This window comes from Carassius gibelio, chromosome B10 (genome assembly GCF_023724105.1).
Source record: "Carassius gibelio isolate Cgi1373 ecotype wild population from Czech Republic chromosome B10, carGib1.2-hapl.c, whole genome shotgun sequence".
Taxonomy (NCBI): Eukaryota; Metazoa; Chordata; class Actinopteri; order Cypriniformes; family Cyprinidae; genus Carassius; species Carassius gibelio.
This window is the reverse complement of record NC_068405.1, coordinates 22,922,831-22,940,361: the sequence shown is the minus strand read 5'-3', so window position 1 is coordinate 22,940,361 and position 17,531 is coordinate 22,922,831. Positions and strand designations below refer to the sequence as shown.

General features: G+C 37.3%; 1 protein-coding gene across 7 annotated transcripts in view; it reads right to left on the bottom strand.

The window, feature by feature from the left end:
* Window positions 1-17,531, bottom strand: part of LOC127966884 (cAMP-specific 3',5'-cyclic phosphodiesterase 4D) — a 222,559-nt gene that overhangs the window by 57,062 nt on the left and 147,966 nt on the right. Inside the window, exon 1 of one of the 7 annotated variants that reach the window (XM_052568216.1) lies at window positions 10,577-11,691. The exons of the other annotated variants lie outside the window; for them this stretch is intronic. Coding sequence (XP_052424176.1) covers window positions 10,577-10,662 — 86 coding nt within the window. The 5' untranslated portion in view covers window positions 10,663-11,691. Of the gene's footprint in view, window positions 1-10,576; window positions 11,692-17,531 lie in introns of those variants that run through there. 7 annotated transcript variants of the gene reach the window in all.

The window sequence follows — 17,531 nt, the reverse complement described above, 5'->3', positions numbered from 1 at the left end:
TGTTTGGACTCTCATTCTGACGGCACCCATTCACTGCAGAGCATCCACTGGTGAGCAAGTGATGCAATGTTCCATTTCTCCAAATCTGTTCCCATGAAGAACCAAACTCTGGCGAGTACATTTACATTACATTTCCATCTTTTAAATGTTCCTCATAGAACTCTAGATGCCAATAAAGAGCCTTTGTTTTTAAGAGTGTATTTTCAAATCGTTTCCATATACAGACAATGAGAAACCGAGCTTAATGTCAGACACCAGCTATTTTGGGTACAAAATAAATAACATGAAACAGAGACGGAGGGTATTTTAAGGAAAAACATTCTTTGAAATCCAAATGAGATTAGGCCTCGGGAAAAGAGGTCATATTCTGCAGAGAAGACCACCTGTGCCCGCACGGAGGACTAAACGAGAACAAAAGAAGGTTAAGCCACCTCATCCCCTTAAATACCCTCAAGTGCGTCACAGATAACAGTGCAGTAAACACGTTTCTAATACACACAGTCATGCAGAACTCTTGCTGATCAAAATTTACATAAATACATATGCATTCAAGATATACAGTGCATGCATATGTTGTCTGTGTTAAGAAATGCTGCATGATAAATCATACCTCCACGTGAAATGTTCTCTACTATCAACATTTCCTGTGATCTGTTTACATCTGGAAACATGTTTCTAAAAACAACATTGCCAGCTGAAAACTACTGCAAAGTTCTCTGAGGGCCTGAAATCTTGTGCATGAATGTCCGCAACCTCAGTACCAATTAAGAAATAAGATCCTCCAAGCTAAAGGGAAATACAAGCAATTATGGGCCAAAAAAACCTCAGTGAAAATGTGAACAGACACAGGGTTTAATTGAGAGCAAAAGAGTCTTTGTAAAGGTACGCCACATTATTCAGGTCATCAAGCACCCTGTCATACCTTTATGTGCACTTCTAAAATTGTTCAAAAGTTGTTCATTAGAAAAAGTGAATTGCCTCCCTATATTTTTTTCAAATGACTTTTCTTCCTTTTTTACAACTTACATAACTTGACTAATTCTTTACCCATATTGCACCAGTGATTCTTTGGGAAAGGATGTACATTTAGTCATTAACAACATGAATAAACAGAGTTGACAGTTTTCTAGATACAGGATATTTTTTCACCACAGCTCATCATGGCAAAATGACAGCATGCCAACACGTCTTTCAGAGTTATAAAAACAAACGTACAGCGAAAATCATGAGCAAATGACTTTAATGAAAAAATCTGTCATTCACTGGAAGGGTTTTGTAAAAAGGGTTGTGTAAAATTAGGGATGCACCGAACAGGATTTTTCATGGCCGATTCCGATAGCAATTTTTTACAAGCAAACTGGCCGATTCCGATACCGATTTCCGATTTTTAAAAAATATTTTAAGCAACAAACAAGAAAGAAGGAAAGTGTGCATAAACAAGATATTTGGTACTTAATAGGCCAAACTTGCTTTTGGCTATTGAAAACAATAACTGTAACCATCTGAAATTAACAGCAGTAACTGCACAGTAAGTAGACTACATTCAATACAAACATAGATGCTACAGACATCAGCATTTAGCTTTTGTTTTTGAATTGGGTTGAAACTACAGAGAACTGGCCTTAAATAAAAGATTAAATAAGATTAACCATGTGAAATTAAAGGCAACAACTGCATAGTTCTACAATCCAAACAACACAATCAATACACATTCAATAAGAGGTTTCTTAATCAGCATTCAGTATTTTAGTTTGTAAATTTGGTTTAAAAAAAAAAAAAACCTGGTCTTTACCAGTGAGACTAATAGTATGCTATATAAATACATTTTCCAAAATGTTAAAATCAAATAATGTTGGTGCGAATAAAACAAAGATTCAAAGTGTTTTATTCATCCAATAAAAAAAAAAATATTAGGGTAATGATTCACATCTGTATTTCTTTACTTGAGCCAATGAAAAATAAATAACTTACTGTCTCAAGTAAAAAAATATAGCTGTGAATCCTAAAATGTTTTAATTGGATGAATTAAACACTTTTTTTCAGTGTGCTACAGCAGGTGATTTTTAAATCAAATTAAGTCTATGTAATTTCAAGGTAAAATAAAAATAATCATCCTAATACAGAACTGACATTTATTTCTGGCTTTTCAAACGTGTATGCAAGTTCTACTTAAAAAAAGAAAAAGAAAAAAAAGAAAAAAAAGTCACAGTTTAGTCCGTTTCATTTCTCATCCAACATGTGAGAAGTTGATCTTAACATCTCTTCACGGTCTACTCATGTTCAGGGTGCGGACCGGTACAGTATAGGCTTCTATACTGTGCAGCTTCTGTGCGCAGGAAAGGGGCTCTTATTTGTGCACCAGTACACCAATGGCTTTTCGCTTCCTGCTATCTGTGCCTCAGACATCAAACTCTGCATTTCCAGTACTGATCGGCTGCCTGTGTCCTGCACACAGATTTCTAAATACTCTTCCACACAAATGACATAGCGAACGATTACAATGAAGTCTGTGCACGCGAGCGCACTTCCGGAAAAATTGGCAGAGAAAAGACCAAAATCCGTCCGATTACCGATCGCGTATTTTAAGCAAAAGCCGTCTGGTTCCGATTTATGGCCGGTCAACCATGCGTCCCTATGTAAAATAATGTAAAAAGTCTCATAAATAATACTATATGCATATATAATTACCTTTAATTTAATGTACTTATAAGTAATGGTCGACTGATATATCACCAAAGCCGATATATCGGCTAATATTTGGCACTTTCGAAATAATGGCATCTGCCGATAAGTTTTCCTGTTTTGCAGATGCATTTGAGGCAGTATTTTGATTTTGATGGCTCTGACAGACACCACTTGTGTGCTGTATGTAAAATGAATGTTACCTTGGCTTCATTTGGAAAAAAAATATGATTCCCAATGCAACAGTGCCCTGTTGATTATAGTGTTTACTTCCTTTATTATTATATTTTTTTTGTTAACTATTTATTTATTTGTGAAAAATACTTCGTAATCTAAAGTGTTTAACACATTTTTTTAAGCCATTTTCAAATTAAGATTTCTTAAATATTAATTAAAATAAAAACAATTATATCATATTATATATATCATCTTTCCAAGATATCCGCATCGGCTGGGGGATTCCTGGAGCCTCTGGTCTCCTTTATTTGCAATTTCAGTATCAACAGTTTTGACACTACATGTCTGTAGGGTCTTTCGGTCTAATCCTTTCATTTTCCACAGTGCAGCGGATATGAAGAACAGCTAGCATATATGTCTGTAGTATTAGCACATGGCTGAGGTAATGGGTTTTACCATTGGAAGTGCATTACAGTAATGCTAATCCCAACAAACTCTACCTTTGTGATGTCACTGACCTTCTCTTAGCCATTGGTATGCATACACATGGGACGTTCCAGGGATGCCCTGTCTCAGGGGTAAGCCTAGGAAGATCTCCAGACGTCACAAGCAACGCTGCCAAGTCTTTTTATAGCACTGAAGATTGCATCGTGTCTGCTGTACGATTACTACGTCTCATCCTCAGGGTCTAACGTCACTTGGTTATGTAATATGAGATGTTTTGGATCAATATTATATATAAAAATTTTGATGCACACACACACACACAGCCAAACGTCAAATGTTATTTGCTTTGAAAATACAAGTAAATCCCAAAGCCTTGCTAAAATAAGCATTTAGTTGCCAATGTGCTGTCCGCAGAAATGCATTGAGATCTAGTGCATGCAGACGAGGAGAGGAGCTGCTAAGATCTGCTGATTCAGCTTACGTCTGCACTGTGAGGGATATTAAATAATGGCCTCTGCTTCTTCAGTCTGACCCCAGGGCGCTGCTGCTGTTCTGTGCGTATCGCTGGGAAAGAGGAGGCAATGCAGTGATGTGTCACCTTGCTTAAAATTCCACAGTTAATCTACAATGACACATCTTTCCCAGTTAATGTAATGTTCATGAATATCTGTGTCATTCAGGCTCTTTTTAAAAGGTATAAAAAAGGACAAATGTAAAATATATATAACAGGTTTATTTGACTTTCTTAAGGCAAGACTAAGACATTTTATTATAATTCCCACGAGCTGATTAATCACAGTACATTAAGAGTTTTCCGAAATGTTATATGTAAATATTCAAAACAAATATGATCTAATTAATAATTAAACTAATTTGCATGCCTTTCCAGCACATAAATCTAAGCACTGGAAAAAGTCAGGATAAAAATTCTTGTTTCATTTTCATGAAGTCAAACAGTTCAAAACTGTTAATAGCCAGAAGAAGAAGAGAAAAAACAACTTTGTAAATTAAGTCTTCAGATGCAAATAGATTAAAAAAATTTTATTCTAGATGTTTATGTTCTATAAATCTGAAAGGAGATGTTATGGATGCAATGGTTTTGCTTTAAGCATTTATGGAAACTCTAAATGCATATGAATTCATCATATATATGATGGGAGAACACCATTAGCATGATTTAATCTCTGTTTTCTAGCATGCACTGATGTTTAAACGCACACAGAGAGAGAGAGACAGAGGCGGTCTCTGGTGTGCAGCATCTGTGTGTGTGTGGGTTATTTGTTATCTAGCGTGGCACACACTCCAGGGAAGGTGCTCAGGGAGCTTTGGCAGACAGCATGCAGGAAATATCACAATGTGAAATGAACCGTTATAAAACTACTACAGAAGAGCAGAGGAAACTAATGGGTGGCATGTCGCTCTATGAGCGATTCCTAAACAGATGAATGGAGTAAATTTACAGTTACACAGTATGTACAGAATGAGTCACGAAGCATTCAAGGTTATAGCGGCACTGCATATTAATAAAGCACAGCGTATTAATAAAACAACACATTTCTGAACCAGAAAGCTAATCAGCGTACTGCTGTCTTGAGTACAGCCACCACAACAGTAACAGAAGAATGCATGCTACATACATCCAACCAGACACATGATTTAATGTACTGGCCGATATGTATTTGCGTACTTGCATAAGATATGTTATGTAGGTGTCATAAACTGTGAGATTAAAAAAAAACACTGTAAACTCACCACTGGTCAATGATTCATTATTTTGCTATACTGCTTTTTGCAGTAATTGATTTTCCCAATTAGTGATAGCAACAAAGGTGCAAAGGTCATTCAAACAAGCTTACATGCATGAAGACAAAGAATAGATGAGTGCAATCAAGTGAAACCAAACTGAATAAGGTGATGCATGCTAACAAGCTCCGTCCTTTTTAAGCTATTCAGTAAGATAATTCCACTGATTTAACAATGTAGCATCCATAATTCATCTGAGGGCATGTAACCTCCTCAATATTTCCTGAAAAGTATTCAGAAGCAAACAAAAAATTAGCTTTCTTCATGCACAAACAAACATAGTAGAGGAGCAAGCATTCAGTTCAATAAGAGTCAATGCAAACAAACTCATAACTCATTGGATAAACTCAATTTAATTGAGGGTAGGATTTCCATCCAATAAATATGCGTAGCCCCAACTTATTAAAAAGTAACTCGTGCAGTGAAATATAATTGAGTTAGGCCAACTCAAATGGATCATATATAGTTTAAATGAAACTGATACATCGATAAAGGGATTTTTTTATGCTTGTTGAACTCAAACTAAAACATTTAACTAGATATTTAATATTATTATAATTCTTTTCAATAAATTGAACAGTGTTGGAGAATCATTTATTTGAGTGAATGAAATGTGTGTATTTGGCTGTGAGTGTGTGTGTGTTTCCAAAAAAGACTGAGATTGTGATTTTGGGCTTAATCACACAGTAATGGTAAAATGCTTAGAATTCCTACATTGTCCACAGACGTTCGCTGTTCTCTCAAGTATTCCATTCCATTTAATTCCATTAAAATTCTGCCCTCACAAAACAAAATTCATTTCAGACTTGATGCATATGATATTTCATATTATTTTGATAATTTGAAGTCCAGAAAATAAAATAAACTATTAAACAACATATAATATAATTTAATATAATATCAGTTTGTTTGTTTTTCTCATTCATGCAATGGAAGTCATTGGTTACCAAAAAATATTCCCAAAACCTTGCTTAAACAAGCATTTAGTGCTGTCCGCAGAAATGCATTGAGATCTAGTGCAAGCAGGCGAGGAGCTGCTAAGATCTGCTGATTCAGCTCATGTCTGCACTGTGAGCGATATTAAATAATGGCCTCTGCTTCTTCAGTTTGACCCCAGGATGCTAACATTCAGGTTTGAGTAAATTATCACATAATTTAAAAATTTTGGGTGAACTATCCCCCAGTTTTTACCTTTTTTTAAATGAAATAATACTTTAAGAAATGAAATCTGCCAGCAGGTGGTGGTAAATGTCTTTGAGTCATTAATTTGATTCGTTCAAACGGCTGATTAATTCACTAAACTGCATTTAGGGAGCTTTTATCCTGCTTCATATTTGTCAACAGACACCAGTATGAAATGTAAGATTATGTACATGTATGGGGTAGGGCTGCACGATGTGTCGTTAAAGCATCGATATCGCAATGTACGAATCCACGATAGTCACATCGCAGGATGTGCGATGTAGGCTGTCGTAGTTGATCCGTTATTCATTAACTGTACGGGCCAGCTGCTCCCCGGCCCTTAACGAATGTGATTCGCGGATTAATTGCACAGCTTAATCATCATAGAGAGAAAGTTTATCATTGACAGGAGTGAAAACCACATGCAAGTTTAACAGGGCATAGAGAGCGCGCGCGAGAGAGAGAGACAGAGAGACAGAGAGAGAGAGAGAGAGAGAGCACGCGCGAGAGAGAGAGAGAGAGAGAGAGAGAGAGAGAGAGAGCGCGCGCGAGAGAGAGAGAGACAGAGAGAGCGCACGCGAGAGAGAGAGAGAGAGAGACAGAGAGAGCGCACGCGAGAGAGAGAGACAGAGAGAGCGCACGCGAGAGAGAGAGACAGAGAGAGAGAGCGCGCGAGAGAGAGACAGAGAGAGAGAGCGTGCGAGAGAGAGACAGAAAGAGAGCGAGCCGTCTTCAAACAACACGAGCGCTGTCTTGCTCTCTTTCCCTAGCGCATTTTAATCAATTGACACGATGGTGTCGATGTTTAAATAATTTTAAATGAAAATGTATGTGTGCTCACCCCATTTTTGTTTGTAAGAAAAAACATTGCGATATTTTATTTTTCTGCTATATATATTGCAATGTAATTTTTTCCCAATATCGTGCAGCCCTAGAATGGGGGCAGGTCCACTGCGTTAATGGAGTTAAAATTAGGGATGCACCGGTTGACCGGCAATAAAATATGAAAAAATATGTGATCGGCAATCGGCCGTTTTTTTGTCTTTTTTCGGCCGATTGTTTTCTGGAAGTGCTCCCGCGTCTACATTTTTTTATTTTTTTTTGAAAAGTATAACTTGCATATGCGTTTGAAAAACCAGAATTAAACGTCAGTTCTGTATAGGATGATTATTTTAATTTAACCTTAAAATTACATTTACTAAAAATCACCTGCTGAAGCACACTGAAAAAAAGTGTTTCATTCATCCAATTAAAAAAATTTTAGGGTAATGATCCACATCTATATTTTTTTACTTGAGCCAATGAAAAATAAATAACTATTGTCTCAAGTAAAAAAATATACATGTGAATCATTACCCTACAATTTTTTTAATTGGATGAATGAAACACTTTGCATCTTTGTTTTATTCGCACCAACATAATTTGATTTTAACATTGTGGAATAATGTTTTTTTATAGCATACTTATTTAGTTTTACTGGTGAAGACCTTTTTTTTTTTAAACCAAATTTAAAAACTGAAATACTGAATGCTGATTAAGGAACATCTTATTGAACGTGTGTTGATTGTGTTGTTTGGACTGTAGAACTATGCAGTTATTTCACATGGTTACAGTTAATATTTTAACACAAGGCCAGTTCTATATAGTTTCAACACAATTCAAAAACAAAAGCTAAATGCTGATGTCTGTGGCATCTATGTTTGTATTGAATGTAGTCTACTTACTGTGCAGATACTGCCAATAATTCCAGATGGTTATGGTTATTGTTTTCAATAGCCAAAAGCCAGTTTGGCTTATTAAATACTAAATAAAAATTTCCTTCTTTCTTGTTTGTTGCTTAACCCCTTACTAGTAACCCCCCTTTTTTGGCATGGATTCTTTTTTGGCACGGTTTCTGCTCATGATTCTTTAGAACCGGAAATCGGTATCGGAACCGGCCAGTTTGCTTGTAACAATTCGGTATCGGAATCGGCCATGAAAAATCATCCCTAGTTCAAATATTTTAATTTCAATATTTTTTTTCAGAACTAATTAATAATATAAGAGTTGACATTGCTGAGAAAGTCACGTGTTTACCTTTCTTTCTTTGAAAGCACACCCTCTCTTCTATTGGTGATTCAAAGAAAACGTGTCTAAGCTGACTTGTCTGTTTTGCAAACAGAAGCAAATGAACCTTGTCTTTGTTCGGTTTCTGTAACTGGGACGAATGCTTGCATAAACTTGCCATGTTCTGCTTGTGATATACGTTAATGTTTACTTCTCATTGCAAAAAAACATCATAATTAGTCTATTTGTACAATTTAAAAATCAAGCAAACATGTATGCTTGTAAATGCAAAAGGCTGAAGTTGGTTGAAATAAGAAGACTGTGTTCCTCTTACCAGCGGGGAAATAAGCTTTGACATGTCTTGACCTGAAAAATGCAGCTGATGTATTACTAATCTGCTGAAAATACTGCACTGCACAGAAATGTTTGGTTTTCACATTGAACGTCAATGGAGTTCTGCGCTGCCTTAGGGAAGACAACTGAGACAAGAGCTCTGTCTTAAGGCTATAACACACAACCTTAAAGGCAGCAGGTTCCTGATCTAAACTCAACCCTGTAGTTTCTGAATCCTGAAGAGTGCAGAAACACCAGCTGAACGGTTTACCACCCATCACAAAATGATCTCTTCTGAAATAATAGGCATGTGTAGGTGGAAGTGAAAAAATAGGTGAAAGTTTGCAAACGTACACACACACATACACAAGCATCGGTTGCATACTTTCAGTTCTCACAGAACAATACCATCTTACTGTAGGGTGGGAAAGAAATCATATGGTGCTTTCACAACTCGCAAGAAAAATGCTAATTACATATCTGTTTTCCTTCCAAATATTTAGGAAGCACTGTTGGTACATGAACTAAACCAACACCAAAGGTCTGTTTAATGTCATTTGTCATGTGCTAGTCAATGCAGTGCTTCTTTTTTGACGCCTTTGTTCAAGATGACTTAAGGAAAATAAAGTGTGACACTCCTTCATGAAACTAGAAACACGGACCTCCTTGGACCGAATCCCTGTTCATGTGCCACACTAATGTTCCTGTTAGCTCATTTATCACCATAGTAAAGCAGCATGTCAGAGCGATGCCATTATAGACGCCGCAGAGCCCTAGAGAGAAACAAAGCATGAAACCCAAAGCACGCCGCTGTCACGTCTGATTCATTGTGGCACTCTTTTGTTTTTTGGGTTTTCCACAACAGGGTGATGACACCATAACCTGCTGTTCGTATTTGGGTGTTGACAGCCTCAAAAGCTGTTTGGAGAACCCATAAGGCCCACAGTCCTTAAAAATGTCTTTGGCCACACGTCACATGACGGCATCGCAGCAAAGGCCTAATAGTATTCTGTACTGTATAACAATAACTATATGAGTATCCACAGCAAAGCACAATAACAATCTGTTTATAACAAGCAAGAGCTGCAGAGAGTTTTATCTGCCACTTTAAATGCTCAAGCTCAAGTCGAAAAAGGATTGTGATTGGCTGTCAATATTTGTATTGTTAATCAACTGGAGGAAAAACATCATCAAAGTGACTCCAACAAACTTGATCCTCTGTTTAATTGTCATTTTTTTCTCTGTATTTTGTCGTTTTCCACTCCATTCTTAAATCAAGATACATTTATTTGAGAAGCAATATGACAAGTTGTCTTGTTTATAAGAAATTGACTTGAAGGGTTTATGATTAAAACAACTTCAAAAACAGATATGTTAATTGGGTATTAAAACACATTTCGCTTTGAATTAAGTATACATTTTTGTTCAATTTATCAGAAAACAAGATTTTATATCTTTAATTTGGATCTTAAGTAAATGTATCTCGATTTAAGGATTGTTAGATATTTGGAAACACAGCAGAATTTTTTTTTTCCAGTGTATTCAACATTTAATGCCATGACATTATGACTTTCTGCTTTGATATAAGGTCTTAATTTATTAAATTTGCAAATTGCAAACTGTTATGGTTCTTGGTGTGAATAAGCCTTCACAGGCAAGAATACTTTTGATTCTCTATGCTTCTCAAGCATGGCTTACCATCAGCTCCTTTCCTCTTACTACGCTAACACCCATTGATACTTACCTCAAGATTAAGACAAACCTACAAACAAATATGTGGGAACCTCAATGCTTTGGTGTGTAAACAGTCGTGGCCTACCAACCCTAGTTCCATGGAATGCAACAACACACTAGACCCATTTATTGTGTGAATCCATTCAATTGCAATCCATTTGTGACTACTCACCATATCCAGGAATGCCTTCGGAACGGGAAATTGTTGACGTGCATCATTTTTTTCTCCCTTCCTGTGTAATTTCGGCCGGTCTTCATTTAAGCAAAGGTGTGGTTCGGGTTGGCTCCTCTCTTCTAAAAAATAAATAACTCTTATGCCGGCCTCGTGATAGCCATTATACACCCTACTTACATGCCTCCACTTAAACCTGCTCCAAGCATCTCTGAAACAAGAAGTCCACTTGGAGCAACGAAGAGTACATCATCTTGGTATGCTATTCCACAAAAGAGTCTCGAGAAGACACTTCACCCATTTATAAATGTACACAGTGTGTAAATCAAATTTTAAGGCAAGAAAATGGCATGTTGGAGAAAAACTCAAGGGTTAAGGGGTTGTTCCATAGTAGTAAAGCAAAAATAACAAACACAGAGCAGAACGAGGGTCCTTCCGCTGCCTTTTGTGTGGGATTTGAAACTCACTGTGGTACATCCACATCGTGAAGTCTCGGCATTAATAACCGTTTTGGGAAAGCGCTTCATTTGTACGTCTGAGATGCACAGCGGTGCCCCAAGGAAACCCAAAGGTGCATGCCATCCCTTTCTGGTGCATACTGCCCAGATGCCATGTAGAGACTGGTTCGATCAGTAAGTCCTGGAAATTTCCCTCCCAAACAAAAGAGTAAGTACTCCGCTCCTGTCAAGCACCACGTAAGCGATTGATCCTCTTAGTGCGGACAGCTCTGATTAATTCAGCGGTGTTTGCTGAAGGAATGGGTGGAGTAGCCGTAGGGATGATATGCAAGAGCAAGGCAAGCTGGAGAACAGAAAACAAACAAAGTGTCACCACAGGGTTAACGGCGTTCCTGCGTCTTCCCATCTGATCCCGGCCGACATCACATGAAGGCAGAGTTGGCAGGCGGTGACAGCGGTCAAGGTGCTGTAAGAATCCAATTAATGCAGTGAAAGCAGCACATGCTAAACCTCTTGACAATCCCTTATCTTCCTTGCCCAAGGGTTTCTCTTTCTCTCTCACTCTCTTCACTCTCAGGCCGATATAGCAGTTCCCAGTTCTTTTCCCGAGACCGTTTGCTCTCTCTCGCTCTGCTGCAGTGCCTGCTCTGGGCTGTACAGGGTGTGTGTGTATGTGTGTGCGCACTTGGGAGAGACTGTGTGAGTCGCTGTCTGTGTGTGAGTGTCAAGGGGCCCCACAAGGGAAACTCTGACTGGCCGACAAAACACAGAGCTAAATAAAGCACACGCCTGACAGCTGGAAGAGCCTGTTTCTGCAGCGAGGTATTAAAGCTGATGATATCTCAAAAGGTCAGAAGCAATGACAATGATATGACAACAAAGGAAAGAGTTAAGAAGATATACTGTGAGACAATACTGTCCTACAAGCATGCTCAAACATAGCCTGGGCTGCCTAGGGTATAAGGTACCAGAACAAAACACCATGTTAACGTTAGAAACGCCCCATGGGAAAGAAAAATTATAGAGGAAATCTCTTATAAATTTCGGATTTGCCACTTCAAAGTCAGAAATCACAAAGAAAACTATCAGAAAAACCCCATGGAATAGAGAATAATAAAGGTTGTCTCTATTTTATCTCTAGAGTTTTCTCATGGATGGCATTTAGAGAGAAAATAAAACGTCTCCTGCTTGAAAATTGTCTCCTTTTTTCTCCTAAAAAGTTTCAGGAAGAGATCTTGATAACTGTCAAACTGTGCTCAGATTTGTCATATCAAAGTCCGAAATCTCAGTGTGATCGCAAATATTTCTCATCAGTTTCTGCTAGGGATGCACCGATAAGTAAATTTTGTCCAATACGATAACCCATAATTCCTTAAATAAGAAAGCAGATAACCGATATGTTGGCAGATAAATCTAAATCCACATTTTTACATAAGCCTGATTACCAAACATAAAGCAGCCTTACAAATAAACGAAATAATGCTTAAATAATGGAAACAAGTTACTGGACAACATTACTTATGTGTAAAAAAAAATATGGCGTTAAGACAATGGAGTTTGTTGAAAGAGGACAATCATGTAAGGACTATAGCCAGATATATAGTCAAAATTATGAAATATTGTCATTATTAAGAGTATTTGGCATTTCCAAATTCATGTAGACCAGTTATTTTCTGGCTATTATTATTAGGTTTCTTTTATTTATTAATATTACAAATAATTTGCTTCGCAACAATTTCATAGCACAATACCGCATAACAGACACGTAGTGACTCACAGCCTTTCAGGCAAATAAAAAATTAGGCTTTTAACAAAAGTGCAGCTTTATTTTATGCACCGAATTTCAAAAACAACCTGTTCAACACAAATAATGTTTCTTCTCATTGTTTTCACTATGTTTCGGGCCACAAGAGAAACATTAAAGAAATAAATTAAAACAGACATACCACATATTAAGAGATTAATCTCTCGTCGTCTCTGAGAGAATACTAGGGATGGGCGTTTTCCGCAAATATCACATTCGAATATTTGAGCTCACAAAAAAACAAATATTCGAATATTTATTTAATTTAAGTTTAATGAAACAGACGTTATTTTTCAGCAACATTTATTGTTTCCGTCATTTTGAACAAGCTTAAACACAATAAGCTTGAACATTACACATTGTGTTTTGTAGCTGAAAACCTTTAACAATGCGTGCAAACAAACAAAAGTACAGATTAAAAGAAAAAAAAAAGTGAACAAAGAAAAAACGTAAAGCAGCTTGCAGCAATTAGGCTATTGTAGAACGTAGCCTACACTTAACTTTTAAACTTTTAAACTGTCAGCAAATCTTTTTTGCTTTTTTCTATTTATTTACATGTTCTTGTTAAGAAATACGGGCATGTAAACAGGATCTGGGGAAAGTCGGCTCCTTAGTCTGTTAACAATAAGGCCGGCCGCAGAGAAAACGTGCTCTGACGGCACAGACGTTGGCGTGAATCACAAATAACGGTGTGCTAAGCGAATAAGTTGTGCGAAGCGCTTCGTGTTTTCGTTTCACCACTGAATGGGATCCTCATCTGGTGGAATACATGGCTCCAGCAAGAACTGTTCCCACTCGTCTCGGCTGGACTCTCTGTAATGATCGCTGAAGAACTGGCTCAGCAGCACAAGCCCCACCCCCGATTAATCGATGAATCGTTTTTGAAACCCATCGATGATCGAAATGAGAAATTTGTAAGCTGCTGTTTGAGCTGTGTGAGCTGAGCTAAAGATGAACACCAGCAAACTGAAGCGCTCTATTAACCCTCTATAGGCTATAGCTTAACCAAACACATTTTATATGAGAAAAATCTAATTTGTGTATAAAATAAACACAATATTACAATGTACAATTACACAAAAGAATGTAAATGCACAAGCGAACTTAACTGTGCTAGTTGTGTGGATCCGTTGTGGGTGCGCTTTTCGCCTTAACAACGCGCTAATACACAGACAAACAAAGATTCAGTCACATTATTTTACAGTAGCTAATAATCTCACTATAATATTACAGACTTGCCCTGCACATGTTGCAGTTCACTGTATTTTTGAAGTGTTTCCAATGAAATTTCAAGCAATTAAAAACCATGGTGAACAGTGCAGATCTGAAGTGTCTCCGCAGGAAATAATGCATTATTTATCAGCTATAAGATAACCTCCAAATTCTCATATCAGTTCGATAAAGATAACTGAAAAAATTTAATTTATCGGCCGATACCGATATGGTGGCAGATATATCGTGCATCCCTAGTTTCTGCCAAGATCAAATTATATGAGCTGATATCGACATTTTCATTGAAACTACATGTGAACAGTTGATTTATTTGCATCTGAGGAGAAACATCTGAGACAACTGCCTGTATTAAATAATTACAAATTTTGCCCTACTAAATACCTTCAATACTTTTTTTCCTGTTTAACTGGGAAAAAAAGTCCTGTGACATAATTCAATTTCACCTCTAAATCGTTTTTATGCAGGGCCTAACACAGCATAATGCCTGGTCATAAATAAAAAATATAATTCTGACATAATATACATAATAGCTGCTGAGAGAATGCTTCAGATGCCACGTGTGACTGACGTCTTATTTGGTTCATTCAGGTGTTTGAACACACATGCACATCTGAACCAGCCACAAAACCGGACACTATCAAGTGCACATTTCATGATTCTCTGTGCTCTCTTTATACTGTACCTATCAATAAAAGATGCAAAAATTATTTTGAGTTAATAGCATAAATGTTGTAGGATGCAAGTGTAAAGAAAAAAGAAAAAAAAGGGAGAAAAGGATAACAAAAGCTGAAACTAAAGTAATAATAATTTGGGATGCAATATAAAACATTACATTTTAACACAAAAAGCTGAGTCTTGGTGTCAAAATAATTATATTGTGGCAGCATACATAACTACATTTTCATTTCCTTTTAAATGCCATTTAGGTTATTCTAGGTATTCTAGAGAACTGAACTAGCAAACATACAGAATTTGCAATTCCAATTTGAATGTATGGAAGTAAAATTTAAATAAAAAATGTAGAAAGACAACTAGAAAAGAAAAGTTTGGATGGATGAAAATGAGAATTTTTTGGTTATCTGCATCTCTAACAAGATTTTTTCAAGATGTAGTCCTCAACATCTCTTTCATGAACGTTTACTTCAGCTGAGATTTGTTACATAAGCTCTGTGGCCTTATATTACACGCAGCAGAGGCTCAGGAATTACTTATTAAAACCTCAGTCTGGCTCAGCGCTGGGCATAAATGTCACTTTGTGTTTTCTGCAGTCAAGCGAGAGCCTGATGCCCACAGTCACTTCAGATGAATGTGAACACACAATCCGCACAGAAGCGCCGGAGATCTCCAGTGACCCCGACCGCTCTGCTGCACCACACAGCCAGCATCTTACCAACACACAGCACAGCTTTCTTTCATCTCTCATGCAAACTCATCTTCAAAACAGAGCTGCGGGGCTCGTACCTGCTTATGGTGAGCAACTTTGAAATTGTCAGTCATTAAACTAAAGTCATGATAGCTATAAGGAAAACATTTTAATTACATTATTATATTAGATAATATTACATTACATAAGAGTGCATTACATAATTCTTTTATTATTATTCCCAGTAAAAATATTTCCATCCATATATTATATTTATGTGACTGAGAGGCGTGGGAATGGAGAAAGGCCGGTGGAGTTAATGAGAATGCGCGACACCTGAGCCACTCAACGGTCGAGTCCCACGGAGGAGCTCTGGAAGGATAAAAGGAGCAGTGTTGACAGTGTTGGACGAGAGAGGACCAGGCCTGGACTTTATTTTGTGTTTTGGTTCAGTTTGTGCGCGATAGTCATCCGCTAGGGGCTGTCATGCTAATTTGTGTTTATTTTATTATTAAAGTTTTGTTTAAATGCTGGTTCTCGCCTCCTCCTTCCCGAACTACTAAGTTTGTTACAATTATATTATATTATATTATACATCTTGAACTAAAAAGGAAACATAAAATGCAACTTTTGGGAAGACCATTGGTAATTCGAACGAATCTGTTAATTGAAGTAAGTGGTCTGAACACAACAATCAGCTGAAATAAATCCAGTTTCTATTTCAGTGCAAGCCTAATTTGGCTAAATATTTGTCTAAGTGCACAGGAAATACTTCACAAATTACTAAAATGTTAATTTTTTGGGAACCGTTTATGACCTCGGGTGAAGTTCGTAATAGACACTATCCACCTCTCCTGTTCTTCCTCAGGGCCCAGAGAACAGTCCCTGGGTGGAAGATAGAGAGGTACATATTTCCTGCTGAAGGCCCTCATGGCTCTATCTGCTGCTTTAGTATGTCTACAATCTACAGCCCTCAGTAGAGCCTCTGACTATCTGCCATCCTCTGCCTGCAGGAACATGGCCTGATAACACAACTACACACCAGCACACACACCAATCAGCTAACCTACTCACATTTCTGGGAGGGACTTCAGCTTTCATAAAAATGCTCAAACTTCTAGGGTCAGTAAAACAAATAAAGGGTACAATTTTGTAAGATATTTGCAGTAAAATATCCAAAAACCACTAGGCTAGTGTTATATATTTTGTCCAGCTGATTACTAACAATATCTCTAATGTTTTCAACTACTTGTAAATCATGAGAAAATGCCCATTCTAAACAGTGACACGGGGCAGTGCAGTCACCCATCAATGACGTTAGTTACCCTTTGTTACCGCCTTTACTGACGTACAAACCACATGACAACAGTGTCGTGGACAAATGCGGAAGTAGTGTCTAGCGTCCAGCAAACCACTAGCTTGCTTCAAGCAGTTACTTATTTACTTCTTCTTGCACGTTTTATGGTAGATTGTGTTACTTATTTATGGAACATAATTACTGTTTACCATCTGCCATCTGTCAACAAGGACAGCTCCCATAAACGTAAGCGTACAGGCCAACCAAACGACCCAAGAAGAGTTTGGGACAAGAGGAGAGAGAGAGCGAGGATCAATATCAGTGTTGCAGTTTCTAGATGGAGAGAGCTTCGCAACAATCTCGCTTGTGTTTTACTCGACAGGTGAGTAGTTTTGATTCGTATCTTTACAGAAAACGTATGCTATTATAACGATTAGTATTAAGGTAGCATACACACCAAATGCAGGGCATCGTGTCTCTAGACCCACGCAAGGATGCGTCTGATCCATAGTCGGATCGCGTCTTTGCATTGACTTTGTATGTAATCTACTCGCGAAAATCGTTGAACTCGCGTTTTCTATTTATGCCCAATTATTGTTTTTGTATATATTGTGTATATATTTGTTGAACAGTGGTAATCGTTTTCATATCATCTGACTAAACAGTAATCAATTATTTAGATAATTTAATGTCAAACTATATTTGCTGTATTGTATTGCAATATTGCATGATGCAATATGTAATGGTGGCATGTGAAAATTGTCTTTTTCAGACACTTACAAAATCCAGTATTGGATAGG